Genomic DNA, 17339 nt, shown 5'->3' with positions numbered 1-17339 from the left:
TTCTTTATACTGCGATTGTTTCTTTGCTCGGGGCTTTTACTGCTAGGTTGACGAACGCGGCAATCTGAGTCCCTCTCGCCCTGCTTTTCTCTTCCCCTTCGCACATTACTCTAGCCGTTCTGCCTCACTGAAATAAACTAATATTTTATCTGCAACCTGTTGCAAATTCAATCTTACAACTTTAAAATATCCGATGTCCATGTTGTAAACATTTGAGATACTAGGTACTAGCTAGCTCTTCATCGGCTAGGAGAAAGCAGCGTGCTCTGAATGGACATTTTCCAGCCTGCTATTTTTTTCCTCCTGCCTTTAAAAAAATGGTCCGCTCTTCAGCTAATTGAGTTCAAAGGGCTGACGTCATTACATTTCCTGGAATCGTGTTTCAGCGGGGAAGTGGAAAAGTTAAACTCCATGTGAGCTGCACATTGACGTCAGCTCCGAGTCATGTTGTGATTTAGTCAGTTCCTTTCTGCTTTGTCAAGCGCTGCGGACTGATCGCAAGTTTGTTAACTAGTTCACCACCGCCTCTGGCTGCGGGAACGTCCTCAGACCAAAGAGCTTTTCTCGTAAGTCTGACTTTAGCATTTTTCTTGTGATAAGTATCTGCTTGAAGATGGGGAACACATTAGGACACTTGTAATGCTTACATGAGCGCAGCTCAAGGGTTGGCTGACAAGTTAAGCTGTAAAGTCGTGCCTTCTGAGAGGCTGTCCCTGCACCTGCCTGGTGACAAGTGGGCTATATTTAGGCCGAGATTTTGGTGCTTGCTAGATCTATAGGAGCTTGGGATTCAGAGTGCCCTCTAGTGTCCAGTGGGGGACGTGCTTGCCTTTTATTGTTTTCTCAGCCTCTTCTGTTTACGCTTTGTAATCTGTTCACTTGGTTTTGCTTTCCTTAGTTAGAGATAAATGATTTTGAAAGACTTGAGTTACCAGTGACCTTTGTATGGTTGCAACATTGTTTATTCAGTTGGATTCATTTGTAACCTAGTTTCGAATGTGAGTTTGAGAATGAAGAGAACTATGTGGCCTCCTCACCATTTAGCTTGTTTAGAGTCAGTGGGTCTCGGCCCTCATCCTGGATTGAAAGACTTTTGCCTTGACCAAGAACAACTTGCGCTGAATTGTTTATAAGATGGTCTTTAAGGAGCTGTTGTTTTGTTAGACAGTACTCCTTGTGAAATCTATAGACGTGCTGTAGATTGCAGAAGTTTTGGAGTGATTGATGAGATAACCAGATATTATGCAGCATCAATCTTAAAACCAAAGACATTTTTCTTGTGCATTGGTTTATTTTAGAAAAATTATTGATTGATTTCTTTCTTTTGACTAAACTTTAAATTTCTATTCACCACTTGACTTGTCAGAGCAGGAGGGAATATAGTAATGCAAAAACTTATTGAAATACTGGGTCTATTCAAAGTGAATAATTAAGGAATGCCATTGCTTGTGATTACATATTTATATACATTTATGTTAATAGGATGAACATATCATCTTTGAAGCATTTTCTTCTTCTAGTTTGTTTTACCAGTACTAAAGCCACAGCTTCAAATTAAAAAATTTCAAGATACTGAAACTTAGAAATGTTGAACAATATAGATCATTTTCACAGACCTGACTTTAGTTTGGAAATGATTATTTTCATGAATTTGTCACTTCTCACAGGAATAGTGACATTTTAAAACATGCCATATTGAAAGAAATAAATGAAATTTCCATCCTTTATTATTAATGAGTGAGAACTGCACATGACTTGGGAACATTTTTAGCAGTGTGACAGAGGCTACACTAGGCCTCTGGATTCTTGACTTAGGAACATTTTTAGCAGTGTGACAGAGGCTACACTAGGCCTCTGGATTCTCGGCTATGGGCTAGTCTGGATTGTCAAGGCAAGGACATTTTTTAGATCAGTGCCTTGAAAATCTTTGCTCACAGTCAGCGTTTTGTATCATGACGTGGCATGTTTTTCTTACTCTGGGTTTATATAAAACAGGTTTCCTATCCAACAGTAGACAAAGACACAGATTTCGTTCTAATTTATCTATTTATTTTTGCTTTAAACGTTAGCTTGTTCCATGGAATTGACTTTATGACCCCTGGTTTATAGTGTATGCCTGAGATTCAGACCTAAACCAGGCTTCTTATGTTAATGACTGTCCCAGAGAACACATTTGCAGCAGCTCTAATAGGATCATGGAGTCCATCACACAGAGAGAGGTCCAGTACAGTCGGAGTTGTTACACAGAGAAACCCTGTGTCAGAAAAACAAACAAACAAACAAAAAGAATGATATTGTTGATTTTGTTGGCTGTAATTTAAATTTGTTTTTCTTTTTTTTGGTTTTATTCATAATTGATTATGTTAGGAGCTTAATTTCCTGTCTTAGACCCTGGATTGCAATGTTATATTCAAGAGCGGTTTCAGAATTGTTAAACAAACTTTTCGACTATTCAGATTTGGGAAATACTGTGTTAATATTTGATGCTGGAGAACAGGGAATACATACCACCTTTGCAGTTTCTGTTAAGAAAATTTGACATAAGGGGATAGTTTTGATTAGAGTTTAACTTCACAAGTTGGTATTAAAGCAATTTATAATTGTATTGGAAGTAGATAGAAGAATAACCTGCCTGTGTTCAGTAAGGCTTTGAAGCTCATACAACAGTTACTGCGCTGTCTCCACTTGGTAATACGTTTTAATACAATGTTTAGGATAGTTATTTTACTTTCTCCCTGTCTTATTTACCTATCTGAGTATATTGCCTAATAAAGTAACCATGTCAACACTTCTACATTTGTGTAAATATATATATATGTATATATATATAAACTATGTAAGATATATATTATAAGTAAGTGTAAATAAAGAAGGAGCCATCAAAGTACTCAAATTATAAAGTAGACACAGGAAGAAGGAAATAGAGGTTGAAACACTGGAGGCTTACATGGAGGAAGCCATACTAAACACTGGAAAAGGAGAGGCATTTTACATTTATGCTCACGGACCACACAGGGCGTGTCCTACTGCATAGGTGGTAGTGATGTAAGGAAATGCGGATCAGAGTCGGCAGGTGCTCTTCTGAGTTACAACGCTGGCCAGCAGTGAAGCAGCTCTGGTCTTCACAACCCTTTGGATTTACCCGACACTGATATATAATTAGCTAATGTAGCATGGGTCATAATAGCATGCTAGACACAGCTAAATGAAGCTAGCACCACTTTAAGTAATGGGTTCCCCCAGGCTATTATTCTGATAAGGCAGTAGGGCATTTATTTGTCTTTCTGTAGGACCTTGAATTTCAGCTTTCGTAATTACCTGTCTTTTTCATAAATTTCCTGACTTTCACTGAGTAAACAACCTAAGAAGTCTCTTTATGTGTAACTTGGGTTGAATATGGTAATTATTTGACATTGTATATAAATCCATCAAATTATCATTGTACAACTTGAATATATATAATTTTAAATTGTTGACTATACCTCAAATAAATAAAAGTTGAAACTATTTAAAATTGATTTGTTAGTAGTTTGTGTGTGTGTGCGAGGGTGTGTGTGAACACATGTATAACTCCTGCCATGGCCTGCATGTGGGTGTCAGAGAACAGATTTGAGGAGTTGGTTCTCTTCTTATATCTTGGGTTCCAGGAGATCAAGCTCAGGTTGTCAGGTTTATGTGATAAGTACTTTTGTATCCTGAACTGTTTTGCTGGCCTTAAACTGAAAATATTTAATGACTTAATTCTGTTTGGTCTATATGTTTTAGGACTTGAAACATGGTTGAAAATGTTCACTGCTTGCTTAGTCACTTTTTTGTAGGATTTTGTTTTTCCACAGAAAAAGGAGCAAAGGGAAGGGAAATGTTCTGACAGAGCGGGACACAAGGCATGGAGAGGCCTGGTGTGGGAACTAGGGCACTGATGTGCTTCTTAAGAGGGAGAAAACTGGGGGAGGGGCAAGGAAGGTGCCGGTAGCTTTCTGAGCTTTAGAAAAGCCACTTTTCCTCAGTTACAAATATGATTGCTAAGTTACCCCTGTTATTTCCTGAGCTTTCCACAGTGAAATGACATAAAAGTAGGGACTTTGATATGTTTGGTGGTTCATGTTCACGATCCCAGTACTCTGGAGGTTGGAGCAGAAAACACCAAAGCAAGCCAACAAAGCCCCTTGTATTCAGTCAATGTGTATCTCGATAAATAAGAAATTGAATAAAATGACAGTCCTTTGGGGGTGTTGATGAATAGCTTATCTTTGGAAGCTATCAGAATAGGTGATATTTTGGGATTTTGTTATGTCTTTTTCTGTCTCTGACTTGTTTTTCCTAAGGACTAGGAGTCATGCGCTTTGGTTCACAGACTTCTTAGAAGGGGAACGCCTAAAGGGAAGGGTTATTGGTGGTGCTCTAAGCCTTTAGCTAAACATAGTGTAAGTATAACTCAGAGCATCGTCTTTCAGACATGAAGGGAGGGACTGGAGGGGAACCAATGCATCAAGTGTCTGCTGTGTACCAGGCACTGAGCTAGACATTTTGAGATATATTACGGGGTTTCTTGAGTATGAAATGAGATAATGTATCCCCATTTTACAGATGAGGAGACTGACCTTGCCCCAAGTCACATGGCTGGTAAGTGGCAGAGCTGGACTATAACCCAGACCCCAAATCCAGTGTTTTTTCTTCTGTACCGTGTTAGAGCTTGGCAAGCGAGGTATGAAGTTCATGATCAGAATCCACAGCTCCAGGAATTGTTTTTCATGCCAGGAGTTAGATGATCGGAAACATCAGAACTCCCTGCCTCTGAGCTGCTATGTTTGGTACATGTAACATGCCTCAAGAAAGAACAATGCCTTTTGTCCAGACATGCCAGATTGAATGAGCATGTGGCATCTCATGGGATTTACTGTGTCTTTGTGTTAAAGACACAGCTGCAGTAAGATGTCCACATTCATAGCAAGAAGCTTATTAAATACTCCAGATGACAGCATGTCTGTTCCATATCCCAGGGAGTTTAAACTTGACTTGGTAGGGTATACATAAATTTGTTAGGCACCCTGCATACCAAGTCCTATGCTAGGCTCCAGAGCGTAAAGTGCAAAGATAGCATTCCTGACCTGTCTGGAAGTTCTTGCCTCCCTGAGATAAACTTGGAGTATACTATTACAGCAAAGCATATTTTTTTTATTATCTTCAGTTATGATTTTTGACCCCTATACATGACCTATGGCTTCTCAAGAAATAAAAATGAAACTCTAAAGTCAGGTGTGGTGGCACCTGCTTATAAACCCCAACACTTAGACTGAGGCAAGAAAATTGAAAGTTTAATGCTAATCTGAGTTATATAGAAGGAGTTTACCTAAAAAGCCCTTGCAAAAAATAGTTTGGACACTGTTAGTACTTAGATGGGAATAGGAGTTGGACTTTATAAATAGTGCATGAATAAAATTATGTCACCAGAGAATGTAGGATGGTTCTTTGAAATTCCCACTGAATTTATAGTGTTGGGCACTGATGCTAAGATAAACATATTCTTATAACTTGTTTCAAAGAACTCTGACATGTAGAGTCCCTCAAAATAAGTCTCTTTCCCCCATCATTTGGGTGTACATCACTAAGATTACATTTGCATATATAGGATTTATCCATTATTTAGTGAAAGTATATCATTGGGTCGTTGGGTTGAAACAGGAATCTATCTTAACTCCTAATTTACACTCCTTGTTGATTGAACTATTGAGTTGTGATCCTGGACTTGTATCAGAAGGAATAGAATGAATACCGGAGCACAGTGAAGTCAAGCGCCCCTTCTCTCTCTCACCAATGCACCTGATACATCAGCCTGTGCAGAGGCAAAGCAGCTAAGCTGTTGCCCAACAGGTTTGAAGAAAGCCTCATTTGGGATTACCCTTGTCCCTATGCTCCCAAGTCTGGCCCTCCAAGGGCTGCTGTGGCTTCTGCAGACAGACAAAAGGGTTTTGTTTGTTTTTTAAATACTGTTTCTCATATCCATTGCATCTGTGAACTGTCTCTGCCTGTCTTCCCTTAAAAAATGAAAAGAATGCCCTTAACAGCTTTTGTACATCCTGTTTCACATATTACAGAAAATAGCCAATGTATACATTGAAAGTACAGTGAAACTATTCTCTCCTCCCTTTCCTGCCGTTCTCTCCCTGTCTTTTAGAAGAGCGTCTGTATTTAGGGTCTGGCAGTGATAGGAAACCCCTCACCCCCTCTGCACATCTCTAGTATTGTTTCTACACTTGTTTATGAGCAGTTTCAAAGAGTGGCTGGAAGCAGGTGTGCATTCAGACTGCCAGCAAGACACAGTGCAGGGGTGTGTAAGCTCTGCCTTCGTCACTGGTTATTATGCTGACTTTAGGAGGCCAGGCAGTTTGTGCCGGGGCATTGTTTCAGCATTTATTGACTTGTAACCTCCTTCCTTGTATGTGGGTAAAGAAAAGGGGAAGGGCTGTGGCCTCCTGTTTCAGCCCTTATCTCCTCTCACAAGATGATCAGCAGAATAAGCAGATGTTAATTAAGCTGTTAGTTTATCTGTTGTTTTATTCTTAAATGTTTAAAACTTGCACATCTGATGAGATTTCCATGTGTATACTGTTTGCAACTGTAATGAAAATAAATTTAGGACTTCCCTCAAGAAGCCAGTTTACTCTTTTTCTTCCATTTTTCCTGTGAACTTTAACTTTAACTGAATCTATAGCCAGTTAGATCCCTTTCTTCAACTTAGTCTTTTATCCCCCCCCCTTTTTATTTTTTGTAATTGAGAGGCTTTGAATATCTGTTTCAGGTGTAGGCACAGGGAAGTCCTAGTTGGAACATCCAGAGGATGGCTCTGTCCTCCTTAGAGTGTAGGTGATGACATACCGGGTCTGCCTTTTCCTGGCATGCTAGGATCTTTGTGAGCTGGTTGTGAAATACTGTCATGAACAGTTTTCAGTGTCCAGATATATTCACACACAAAATAGGTCCCATTAAAGGTAGCGGCAGTCCTCAAATGCTCACTATTTGTAGTAATCTTCAGGTTGTTTCCATTTGTGAACATCTCCTCCCACCTTGCCACTGAGTGAGGTCACATTGGCGTCTTTGATCTTGCCATAGTGGAAGTGTTTCTGCTGTGGAACTCACTAGACTCTGCAGAGCAAGGCTCTCCACTCCTGCCCCCACAGAGTAATTCCTTGGAGTCAGCAGCACACCGCTGATGCAGCTAACTGAACTGTAATTGGAAAGCCTATCTGCTTTAACATGAGAGAAGAAGTGTTAAAATGTGCTAGGACATTTTCTAAAATGTGAAGAAGAAGCTAAAGTATTTGTAGCTTTGTTCCAATTTGATAATTTCTTGATATTTAAGGCCCCTGTAATACTAAGAACAATTATTTTTGCTTCTACCAAAGAATCTCTACTAACATCTATAAACTATACTATTTCTAGGTTAATTTTATGTGCTGTATTAGCTAGTGAAGTGGCGATATAAGCTTATAATACCTTGTTTCATTGCAGCTGCCACAGGTGACATGCCAACTTACCAGATCCGGGCTCCTACTGCTTTGCCACAAGGAGTGGTGATGGCTGCCTCACCAGGAAGTCTGCACAGTCCCCAGCAACTAGCAGAAGAAGCAACTCGCAAGCGGGAGCTGAGGCTGATGAAAAACAGGTAAAGTACTGGGTAAGAGCCAGTACGTTAGTAGCCACTGTGGGAAGCACCATCTGTTGCCGTGTGCTCTGCTAAGTCATTTCTCGGGTTCAGTGTTCTGTGGTCTCTTGTGTGTGCTCATGCTCTGCCTGTGAGGCTGGTTTGTCTTCTGCTGAGTTTGTGGTCATTGCATAAGCAGGAGATACTTTCCTTTATATTGTAATGGTTGTTAAAAGATGCTATTTTTTAATACAATATTATTAGATTCTTGGTTATAAGTAAAGCTTGATTTATATATTTTACTAAAAAGTATTGTGACAAGTAAATTTTTAAATTTCATTTAAATTTTAGCACCTCTTCCCCAAATCAGTATTGTGGATAGAACCTAGGACCTAGGGCATGCTAGGTAAACATCTAGATACATCTCTGACCCTGAATTTTTAGCTTCTTTATTAGCAAAATAAATTTAAGTGTTAAAGCATTTTATATTTTATTCTTTTAGCCATTTTGTATTGTTTTTACTCCATTATGAAGTAGTACATGCTCTTTTGACAAAGGCTAGTCAAGTATAAATACAAAACAACAAAAATCACTCATGCCCCTGCCGTAGGTAGTTAGTGTTATAGTAGGTGTGCTTGCGGTCTTCTCTTCTGTCCTCTGCCTCAGCTTCTGGAGTCAGCCTCTTGAGTACCACTGCTTCTCTCACTTATTATTGCTCCATGGATCTGTGTCATTGTTCATACATTAGCATATCATATTATACAACAAACTTAAATAGTATTTTTATTTATGTGACTTGCATATTCATTTTTTAGTTCTTTTTATGGAGAATGATACAACTTAGTTTGATTTTCAAAATGAACAGAATTGTCCAAGAGTTTCCTGGTATATTTTGTTGCCTGTTCTTCAGTGTTAAATTATATTCTTATTGTAAGAAAGCAGTAAGGTAGATTCAACTGCTTTGCTTGTCTGCGGCATAAGCAGACTGTATTCATTGACTATCCAATGTTACCAACTAGTTAATCTACAGATTTGGCAGCTGAATCCCTGAAACTCACTGTCTTATAAACAGGGGCCCAACTTAGGTGATTGTGTTCACTGCAGTCCTTTAAAAGACAGTTGGGGTGCTAGAAAGATGAGTCAGCAGTTGAGAGAATCTAGTGTTCTTGTAGATGACCTGAGCTTTGCTTCCAGCAACCATATCAATTGGCTCACAGTACCTTGTAACTCCAACCCCTTTTCTGGCATCTGTAGGCACCCATGCATGCATGCACACAGATACACACACACATACACATACATACGCGCACACACACACGCACACATACACACACACACACACACACACACAACCTTAAAGTAAGGACTGGAGAGATGGCGCACTTGCTGTTCTTGCTGAGGACCTTGGTTTGATTCCCAGCTTCATATGGTGGGTTACAACTGCCTCTGGCCCCATTTCTCAGGCAGCTGCTGTCCTCTTCTGGCTTCTCTGGGCACCAGGCATGCATGTGGTGCCCAGACATAAATATTGGCAAAACACCATACAGATAAAAATAGGGCTGGGTGTGGTGACACACACCTCTCGTGCCAGCACTTGGGAGGGAGAGGCAAATGGATTTCTGTGAGTTTGAAGCCAGCCTGGTCTACACATTAGAGTTCTAGGCTAACCAGGGTGACAGAAACAACTACCACCAACATAACAAAAGAGTTTATAAAAAACAAACATAAATCTTTTTAAAGATTCAATATAATATACTGTGTGACTCAATAAGACCAAACTTACTGCTTGCCTAGATCTTTGGATAGAGTTTGTACACTAGAAGTAGAATCATAAAAATAGAAACATTTATCAATAGTTTGTCTCAGAAATCCAGACAGAGTGTCTGGGGAGACAGTGCAGAGAGCAAGAGCTTGCTGCTCTTCAGAGAACCCCAGTTTGGTTCCTAGCACACACATCAAGCTGCTTAAAACTGCTTGTAACTGCAGCTCCAAGGCATCTAGCACCCGCTCACAGGCACCCATACACTTATGACACTCTCTGGCTCTGGCTCTCTCTCAAATGTATAGAAAAGGCTAAATGGGTGGAGCCCACAAGATTGCCTTGTGTTATAACTGCTTTGTTAATCCTTAATCCATGTGATAGCACACACCTGTATTTAAAATATATAATCAATAATTAATAGAATATATTTTGGCTACAAATAGCTAAGGGAAATAGAGGCTAAAATATCCAGTCAGGTCTTTGATCTTTATGTCAGGGGTAGAGGTATGTGCTGCCAGAACAAAAGTTCACGGCATCCCGGGGACCCAGGCTTCCCCTTGATGCTGCATCTTCAGTGTGTACACTTGGCTATCATGACCACGGGATGACTACTTCTGCTCTAGGCCGTGTCAGAAGGAAGATGGTATTATGGCGATGGCCAACAAGTGCAGCTGGCTCAGTCATCTCTTCAGAAGATTCTTTTCTAGAAGACATTTATGGCAGCTTTTACCTATGTTTCTTTAGCTATAAGGGCTTCTGAGGAGCATTGTTTAGCACTAGAGTTACACTGGAGAAAAGCAGTAGCCTGTGGCTCTTGGTGACTCAGCTTCGGCTTAGCGTTTCCAGCGCTTGCTCCTCCAGTTTCCTCAGTTTCACAGCTCTAGTGAGGTCTCACTCTGCAGGTAATGAGCTGGAGTTGGAAATGGCTAAGTGGCAAGCTGGCCAAGGTCATAGAGCCAGAGGAGCCAGAAGTAGGGTATGCTGTCTAACAGTTCTTTTCTTCCAGCCTTCCTCTATCCTTACACCAGGGTCACCTCAATAACCTTGCTGCAAAGCTTCAGACTGGACCTCATGGAGAGGATGCAGATTTTGTAGTTAGCATGAATGAGCTCATATATTGGCTGATGTTATACTTAATTATATCCCTACCATAGTGATCAACAGTAACTTTTATTCCTTTATAGCCTGGTTATTTTGTCTTTGGCTTTGAGACTGTCTCACTGTGTAGTCCAGGCTGACCTCAGACTTGTGCTCCTCCTGCCTCCCGTCACCTCCTGAGTGCTGGCAGTACAGGTGTACAGCCCACTGGTTTCTTTATCCTTTTCCTGTAGTTCCCCTTGTCCTTTCCTCCCCATGCTGAGGATGGACTCAATTCAGGCCTGCAAACTGAGCTAGCTATTAATAGTAGAAGCAGGTGTTTTCCACAGCTGAGAATACTTAGGAATGTACCAACCTCTTGTGTGATCACTTTGTACCGAGGACACTTTGACTGGTTACCTCACACACACAGTGTAAGATGTGAAGTGTGGATATTTACAGTAAGTAGCTCAGTAAGCAAGAGTTTAAAAGCTAACCACCCACAACATTGCTATATGTATTTAAACTTTCACTTAATGTTTGTATAGAAAGACTTAGAATTTAGCATATTTATTTAATGATGAAACATAGAAACTTATAAATAAATTTCTCTTCTTGGTGTAAGAGAATTGAGTTGCATTCTCCAGCTGGCAGATTTGGGTGCTTGGACGCGCTGTTGCTCTCGCTGTGTTCCCCTGGATTGTTGCAGATTTGGGTGCTCGGACATGCTGTTGCTCTCACTGTGTTCCCCTGGATTGTTGCAGCCACTGCTTGTTAGTCTCCTTTTTCTTTTACCTGCTTTAGTTTTTCATTACCTTGTTGTCCAGCCTTGGTGAACTCACTCTTGGTTAGGAAATGGGGCTTGTTCTTCCCCTGCAGTCCACTGGGATTTCAACATTCCTTTTCCGCTGACTTGCATTGCATAGAGGAAATAGAAATCCAGTCCATGACTGGGTCTATTGCATGTGTCACCGTGGGGGTTAGTATTGCCGACCAGCACTGAGGCAATGGTATTTAGACACACAACATTACCTTTGTGAAATTCATTTGAGTGGCAGTGACTGACAGTTTCTGAGATCTGAACACTCCCAAATAAAGCTTTATCAGAGGGCCCCTTCTGTAGAGGAGTTAAGTGAAGTCCATGCCATCCTGTCCCACTCTGAAAAAAAGAAAGAAAATGGGGACAATATTAGCTATTGTTTCCTGTAATCATGCATGAAAGTGATTAACTTGTCTTCACTAGCTTTAGTCATTTGGTTGCTTCTTGATCTGTCTTTTCCCTTGGATTAAAGTTCTGTAAAATGTGTTTAATGTGCATTAAATGCGGTGGTTAGAGAAGAGCACAGGAGCACTCTTTCCTTAGCTAGCAGCTTCCATTCTAGTTAGTTATTTATTTAAGATAGGCTATAATAATTGCTAGACTAGCCTTGTGCTTATACAGTAGCTGAGGCTGCCCTTGACCTTCCTTTTATTTTTTAAATTACTTTTTAAATGTGTGTCAGTGTTTGACCTTAATACATGTCTGTGCACCACTAGTGTGCCTGGTAGTCACTGTAACCAGAAGAAGGTGTTGGATGCCCTGGAACTGCAGTTACGGACAGTTGTGAGCCATCATGTGGATGCTTGGGATCGAATCTCCCAGGTCCTCTGGATGAACACCCCTCCAGCCCCTGGCTTTGTGTCTCTGGTTCTCCTGTCTCCATCGCCAAGGGCCAGCTATGCACACATGTACCACCATGCCAACTTCCTTTTTCTTTTTTTTTTTTTAAGATTTATTTATTAATTATGTATACAGCATCTGCCTGCATGTATCCCTGCAGGCCAGAAGAGGGCACCAGATCTTATTACAGATGGTTGTGAGCCACCATGTGGTTGCTGGGAATTGAACTCAGGACCTCTGGAAGAGCAGTCAGTGCTCTTAACCTCTGAGCCATCTCTCAGCCCCCGCCAACTTCCTTTTTCATAACTTCAATTGTGGTATTCTGACACTTGTGAATTTGAATTATCTGCATGTTACTCCATTTTGTAATTTCACAAGTACTGCCGTAGGCATGTATGTGTTTTATTTATTGTTCTAATTTATCTATGTTGTGTTTTTTATGCAGAAAAATGTCCCTGGAAGTCAGGATTGATCATACGTTGTTGAGATTTAGTCTTGAAGCATACAGCTGTTCAATATTGGCACTTGAGATTTCATAGGATTCTGAGAATCATTTTCATCAAATGAAATTTTCTCATTGTGATGAGTATGTGTATCTTTGGATATCCAAAAATTAGCTGAGAGGATTGTGAGGATCTGTAAATGTCTTAAGAGAGCTTCAGCTGGGTGTGTGGTCCTCTGGTGGTTGTTTATTGAACACAGAGGGTCATTCTTATTATGACACTATTTGGGTAAAACTGCCAGTGCTCTTCAGTTGTTCTGTCGTTCTACACAAGGCACGTGTTTTGTTCAGTTGTTGTGTGGCTTTGTATACCTGTCCTCAGATCAATTGGCTGTTGAATGGGGAGAAGGGGGGCAGATGTTCATGGAGCCACTCTGGATTGTGCTGGGAGGTTGTTCTTGTAGTCATTTGCCTTGTGTTGGTTCCAGGGAAGCTGCCCGGGAGTGTCGCAGGAAGAAGAAAGAATATGTCAAATGTCTTGAAAATCGTGTGGCTGTGCTTGAAAACCAAAACAAGACTCTCATTGAGGAACTCAAGGCCCTCAAAGATCTTTATTGCCATAAAGCAGAGTAACTGTGTTTGACTTGGACCTTGTTTACTGTGAAGTCTAATCGAGGCAGGCGATGCAGCATCCTCCTAATGGCCGTGTGGACTTGTAGATGGGTCATTAACCCTTGCTTAAGAATCCAGTTTGGTTTAGGGTGTGAATTGGGAGTACTATTCCATGGGTTGCAATGCAGCTCTACTTACATTACCAAGCTTGCTTTATTGTCAATCGCATGCAATATATGTTTTGTTTGCCCTTCTGCTTCTACTTTTTCCAGGGAAGCTGCTAAAGAATGTCGACGTCGAAAGAAAGAATATGTAAAGTGTCTGGAGAGTCGAGTTGCAGTGCTGGAAGTTCAGAACAAGAAGCTCATAGAGGAACTTGAAACCTTGAAAGACATTTGCTCTCCCAAAACAGATTAGTAGAAATATTTAACTATGAACTGATTACAGCATGTACAGTTGCTTTTGAATGCAATACAATATATAGCCGGCAAGAATTATGGCTTTTTCCTTTGTATCATTCATCTGACTTTCTAATATCTAACATTCCTAAAATACTTTATTGTATTTAATTAGCTCTTACCTCTAAGGTCAATTTTCTTAGAAGAGACACACTGTACAAAAAAAATGTATGTAACAAATTCTTAAAATGAATTATTTGTAAGACTTGTTTCAGTGCAACATATTCGCAGTTCCCAGTCTCTCTGTCATGAATAGTGTTCTATGCAATAAAAATTTTGCAGGTTTTAAGAATCATTTTAGGAAAGGATGATCAAAGGCAGTGCATCCAGCAGTACAATAAAATCAAACTGCAGAAATACCTCAGGAAAGAATGAGAGGAAGTGTATCTTGATGACCTGGCTATGTGAGAAGAATAGCCTAGAAATGAATTTGTGCATTTATAGATTTTTATAATCGTCACTTTGTAAAGAAAATATTGTATTGCTGTCCTTGAATGCCATAGTTGAAGACAGTTTTCAATAGAACCATGTTGGTTGCTCTTTGTAGTATTTGGTGTTTCTTTAAATATCTGAACATTTTCTATAGCTTTCTACTGTGTATGTAGTGCAAGTAATCCTACAGAAGTTTTGTCTGCTTCACTCTTATCCAATGCGAGAGACTACATATTTTTATTATCTGGAATGAGTTCCAGGAGTATGAACTGATTGCTACACTGGGTCACAAGCCTTGCAAATACTGAGTCATTTCATCAGAAGGACAACTGCAGGGTTCTAGGGGCAGAGCTGAGTGTAGATCACTTTTCTAGGATGTGCGAGGCTCCATGTTCAGTCAACAGCACTGTAACAAAACTGAGTGACAGTGTTTGAAAGGGAAGACCTGGAGCTCTGCACTGGGCGGGAGGCTGAGATCAGAGGTCAGCCTTTGTGCTGCACCAGGCTTCCTGCAGATGGTCTGGAAAGTCCCTGCTGATGATCTTCCATTGTCAATTATTACTAGCAGCTTCAGGTACGTTAAAACCTAAAAAAATAACGCAAGATCTCATTTTTTTCTTATACAACAACTTGAAGTCTACTTAGATCAACTTTGTTTTGCCTTTTGGAATGTATTTATCACCTAGGTTCAGGCTGGCCTTGAACTCACAATCCTTTGGCCTTAGTGCATTTACTTACAGATGTGGGCCAGAATGTTCCTATATGATGTTAACCATATGATGCTGTCATCTTTCATTCACTTGCAGTTACTGACTGTGCACTACTGCTGGAGTCCACTGTAGTTTCTGTTGTTGGCTTCTGATTTGTTAAGACTCTGCCCCACCTCCCTCGGTTTATCATGGATCTGGTAATGAGTATAGGGAGGTACAAAGATAGGGAGTGGTAGCGGGCACTCTCCGCTCCCATCATCCTTTCCTCTAAGTCCATATGGAGGTGTCTGGTCTGGCTTTGCTGTCATGATAGAACCCCCACAGAACAAACTAGGGGTAGTTAGTTTAGCTCACAGTTCCAGGCTATGAGTTCGTCAGACAGGAAAGCCAAGGCAACAGGCATTTGCAGCAGCTAGTCACATCCACAGACCAGAGCAGAGAGAGAGAATGTGTGCCTGTTACCAGTACTGGTCCAGCTCTTTTCCTCTCTTCTGGCACAGTTCCAGACTCAGCCCAGCCAGTGGTGCTCTCGGCAGTGTATTCATTAATATAGTAAGGCAGTCTCCCACAGACACGCCTGCAGGCAACCTCAGCATCGAACAAACTAACCAACAGAAATAGAGAAATGGCTCGGCAGTTAAGAGCAGTTGCTGCCCCTTCTGAGAAGCTGTGCTTGGTTCCCAGCACCAACACGGTGCTCAAAACTGTTTATAACACCATCTCCAGGGGATCTGATGCTATCTTCTGACCCCTGTGGGCGTCAGGCATACATGTAGTGTATATGCGTGCATGCAGGCAAACCTGCACATAAATACACATAAAAATAAATCTTAAAAAAAGAATTCCTAAGCACCATGGTAGGAAATGCCAGTTTTATTCTCAGTTTCCTTTCCTGTGCTCTTCAGCTCTGAATTCCCTTTTTCACCATTTGTCACTTCCTCTACAGGGAGTCGAGGAGACAATACAGGAAGAAAAGGGGAAAGGAAAACCCCAGGTTTTAGGTACCTTCCAAGGACTGTGGTGCAGTTGTCTGCTGAGAGTGTAAACATGGGAAGAGCTGCAGGAAGTGGGAGACAGTGTGGAAGCTTGAGGCAGTGGGGGCAGAGATCCCAGGGGAGTGCAGGACCCGTGGTTCACTGCAGGCTGGGTTCTGGGTCCAGGCAGTACAGCGAACACTCCTACAAGATTTAGCTCCACTTATAAAATAGGAGATGAATTGTCAAGAATGTGTGTATGTAATCTATAAAATCACATTATTTCAGAGGATAGAAACTGGTCATCCACTCAAGGCCAGTGGCTTAAACAGTAAGGTGACATTCTTACCTCACAAACAAGCCCACATGCAGGAAATCTCACACCTTGTTTAATCCAGTCAGTTAACAGTGGAAGTTGGGCTACAATCTCCTCATCCAGTCTGCACCCCGTCTCCTCGCCTCCTTGCTGATTCCTGATGTTAATGTTGATGGCACACTGCTAGGCAGCAAGACTGGAAAAGGGAGACACTCCCAGCAGCCCCATTTTTGTTTGTTTTTGGAGACACGATTGTGTCTGGAAGAGCAGTAAATAGACAACCAGTAAAGAGTTCTGTGGAGAGAGGGGTGCTTAAGAGCGGAGGACTGGGATCTGGGCCAAACTCTCAGACACATAGGAACTTGAATTTTTGTTCACCTAATTGGTTCCCTAAACCAAGTCTTTCCTTCTAACATAGAATCATCAGATATTCCAGTTGTGAGCAGCAGTTTGGAAGCTTCCTTCCCATGAGCAGTATGAGCAGTGCAGTTTTTCCACTTCAATGTCCCGTGGAGCCCAGAGCTGCCACTGTGTCTGTGTCCTTTTTTTTTTTTTTTAAGGTTTTAGAATCTGGAGAATCTGGATTGTGTTGGATTGTGCAGATTTCTCATCCTGAATCTGAGAGTGCACACACCATCTGGTTGTGTCGCCGCATTTGGTATTTTTTTGTTTGTTTGTTTTTGTTTTTCAAGACAGGGTTTCTCTGTGGGTTTGGAGCCTGTCCTGGAACTAGCTCTTGTAGACCAGGAGGACACAGAAGACTCACTATGCTGCTATTTAAATGCACATGACTGAGAACTCCAGCATCATTGTACTTGTACTTGATGTCGACGGATGGCTGCTGTTTTATTGCCTGATGCCTTCCTCAGCAGCCACATGTATCAAATTTTCCATGTACTCTTTATGTTCAGTGCTTACAGTCCTTTATGTGTGTAAATGACTCTTGAAGGCAGCACGTTTTTTTCTCATACACACCAAAAACTAGTAGTTTTGACCTGTGAGACAAGCGTAGGTGTTACTAGTTGGCTGTCCATGATATATCAAGTTTCATTCCGCCTTGCAGCTCCTAGTTTTTCAAAACTCAAATGAAATGCGCTTTAAAATATTTTTTGAGATCACTCACATCCTAGTTTTGTTTCTATTGCTGTGATATTGTACTGACAGAAGGCAGCTTTGGGCGGAAAAGGCTGCTTTAGCTCCCAGTTCCAGGCTGTAGTCCAGCATAGCAGGGAAGTCAAGGCACCGGGGACTTGG

General features: G+C 41.1%; 1 protein-coding gene across 14 annotated transcripts in view; it reads left to right on the top strand.

The window, feature by feature from the left end:
* The window catches only part of Crem (cAMP responsive element modulator), a 71335-nt gene extending 57143 nt beyond the window's left edge, over nt 1-14192 (top strand). For 3 of the 14 annotated variants that reach the window (XM_005354770.3, XM_005354779.2, XM_005354787.2), the window contains 3 exons: nt 4588-4623; nt 7510-7663; nt 13468-14191. In XM_005354770.3, coding sequence (XP_005354827.1) covers nt 4588-4623; nt 7510-7663; nt 13468-13612 — 335 coding nt within the window. In that variant the 3' untranslated portion in view covers nt 13613-14191. Of the gene's footprint in view, nt 1-366; nt 567-4587; nt 4624-7509; nt 7664-13071 lie in introns of those variants that run through there. The other 11 variants (XM_026783106.1, XM_026783105.1, XM_005354791.3 and 8 more) reach the window with 7 other exon arrangements.
* The last annotated feature ends 3147 nt before the right edge of the window (nt 14193-17339 follow it).

This window comes from Microtus ochrogaster, chromosome 16 (genome assembly GCF_000317375.1).
Source record: "Microtus ochrogaster isolate Prairie Vole_2 chromosome 16, MicOch1.0, whole genome shotgun sequence".
Taxonomy (NCBI): Eukaryota; Metazoa; Chordata; class Mammalia; order Rodentia; family Cricetidae; genus Microtus; species Microtus ochrogaster.
This window is presented reverse-complemented; position numbering and strand designations above follow the sequence as displayed.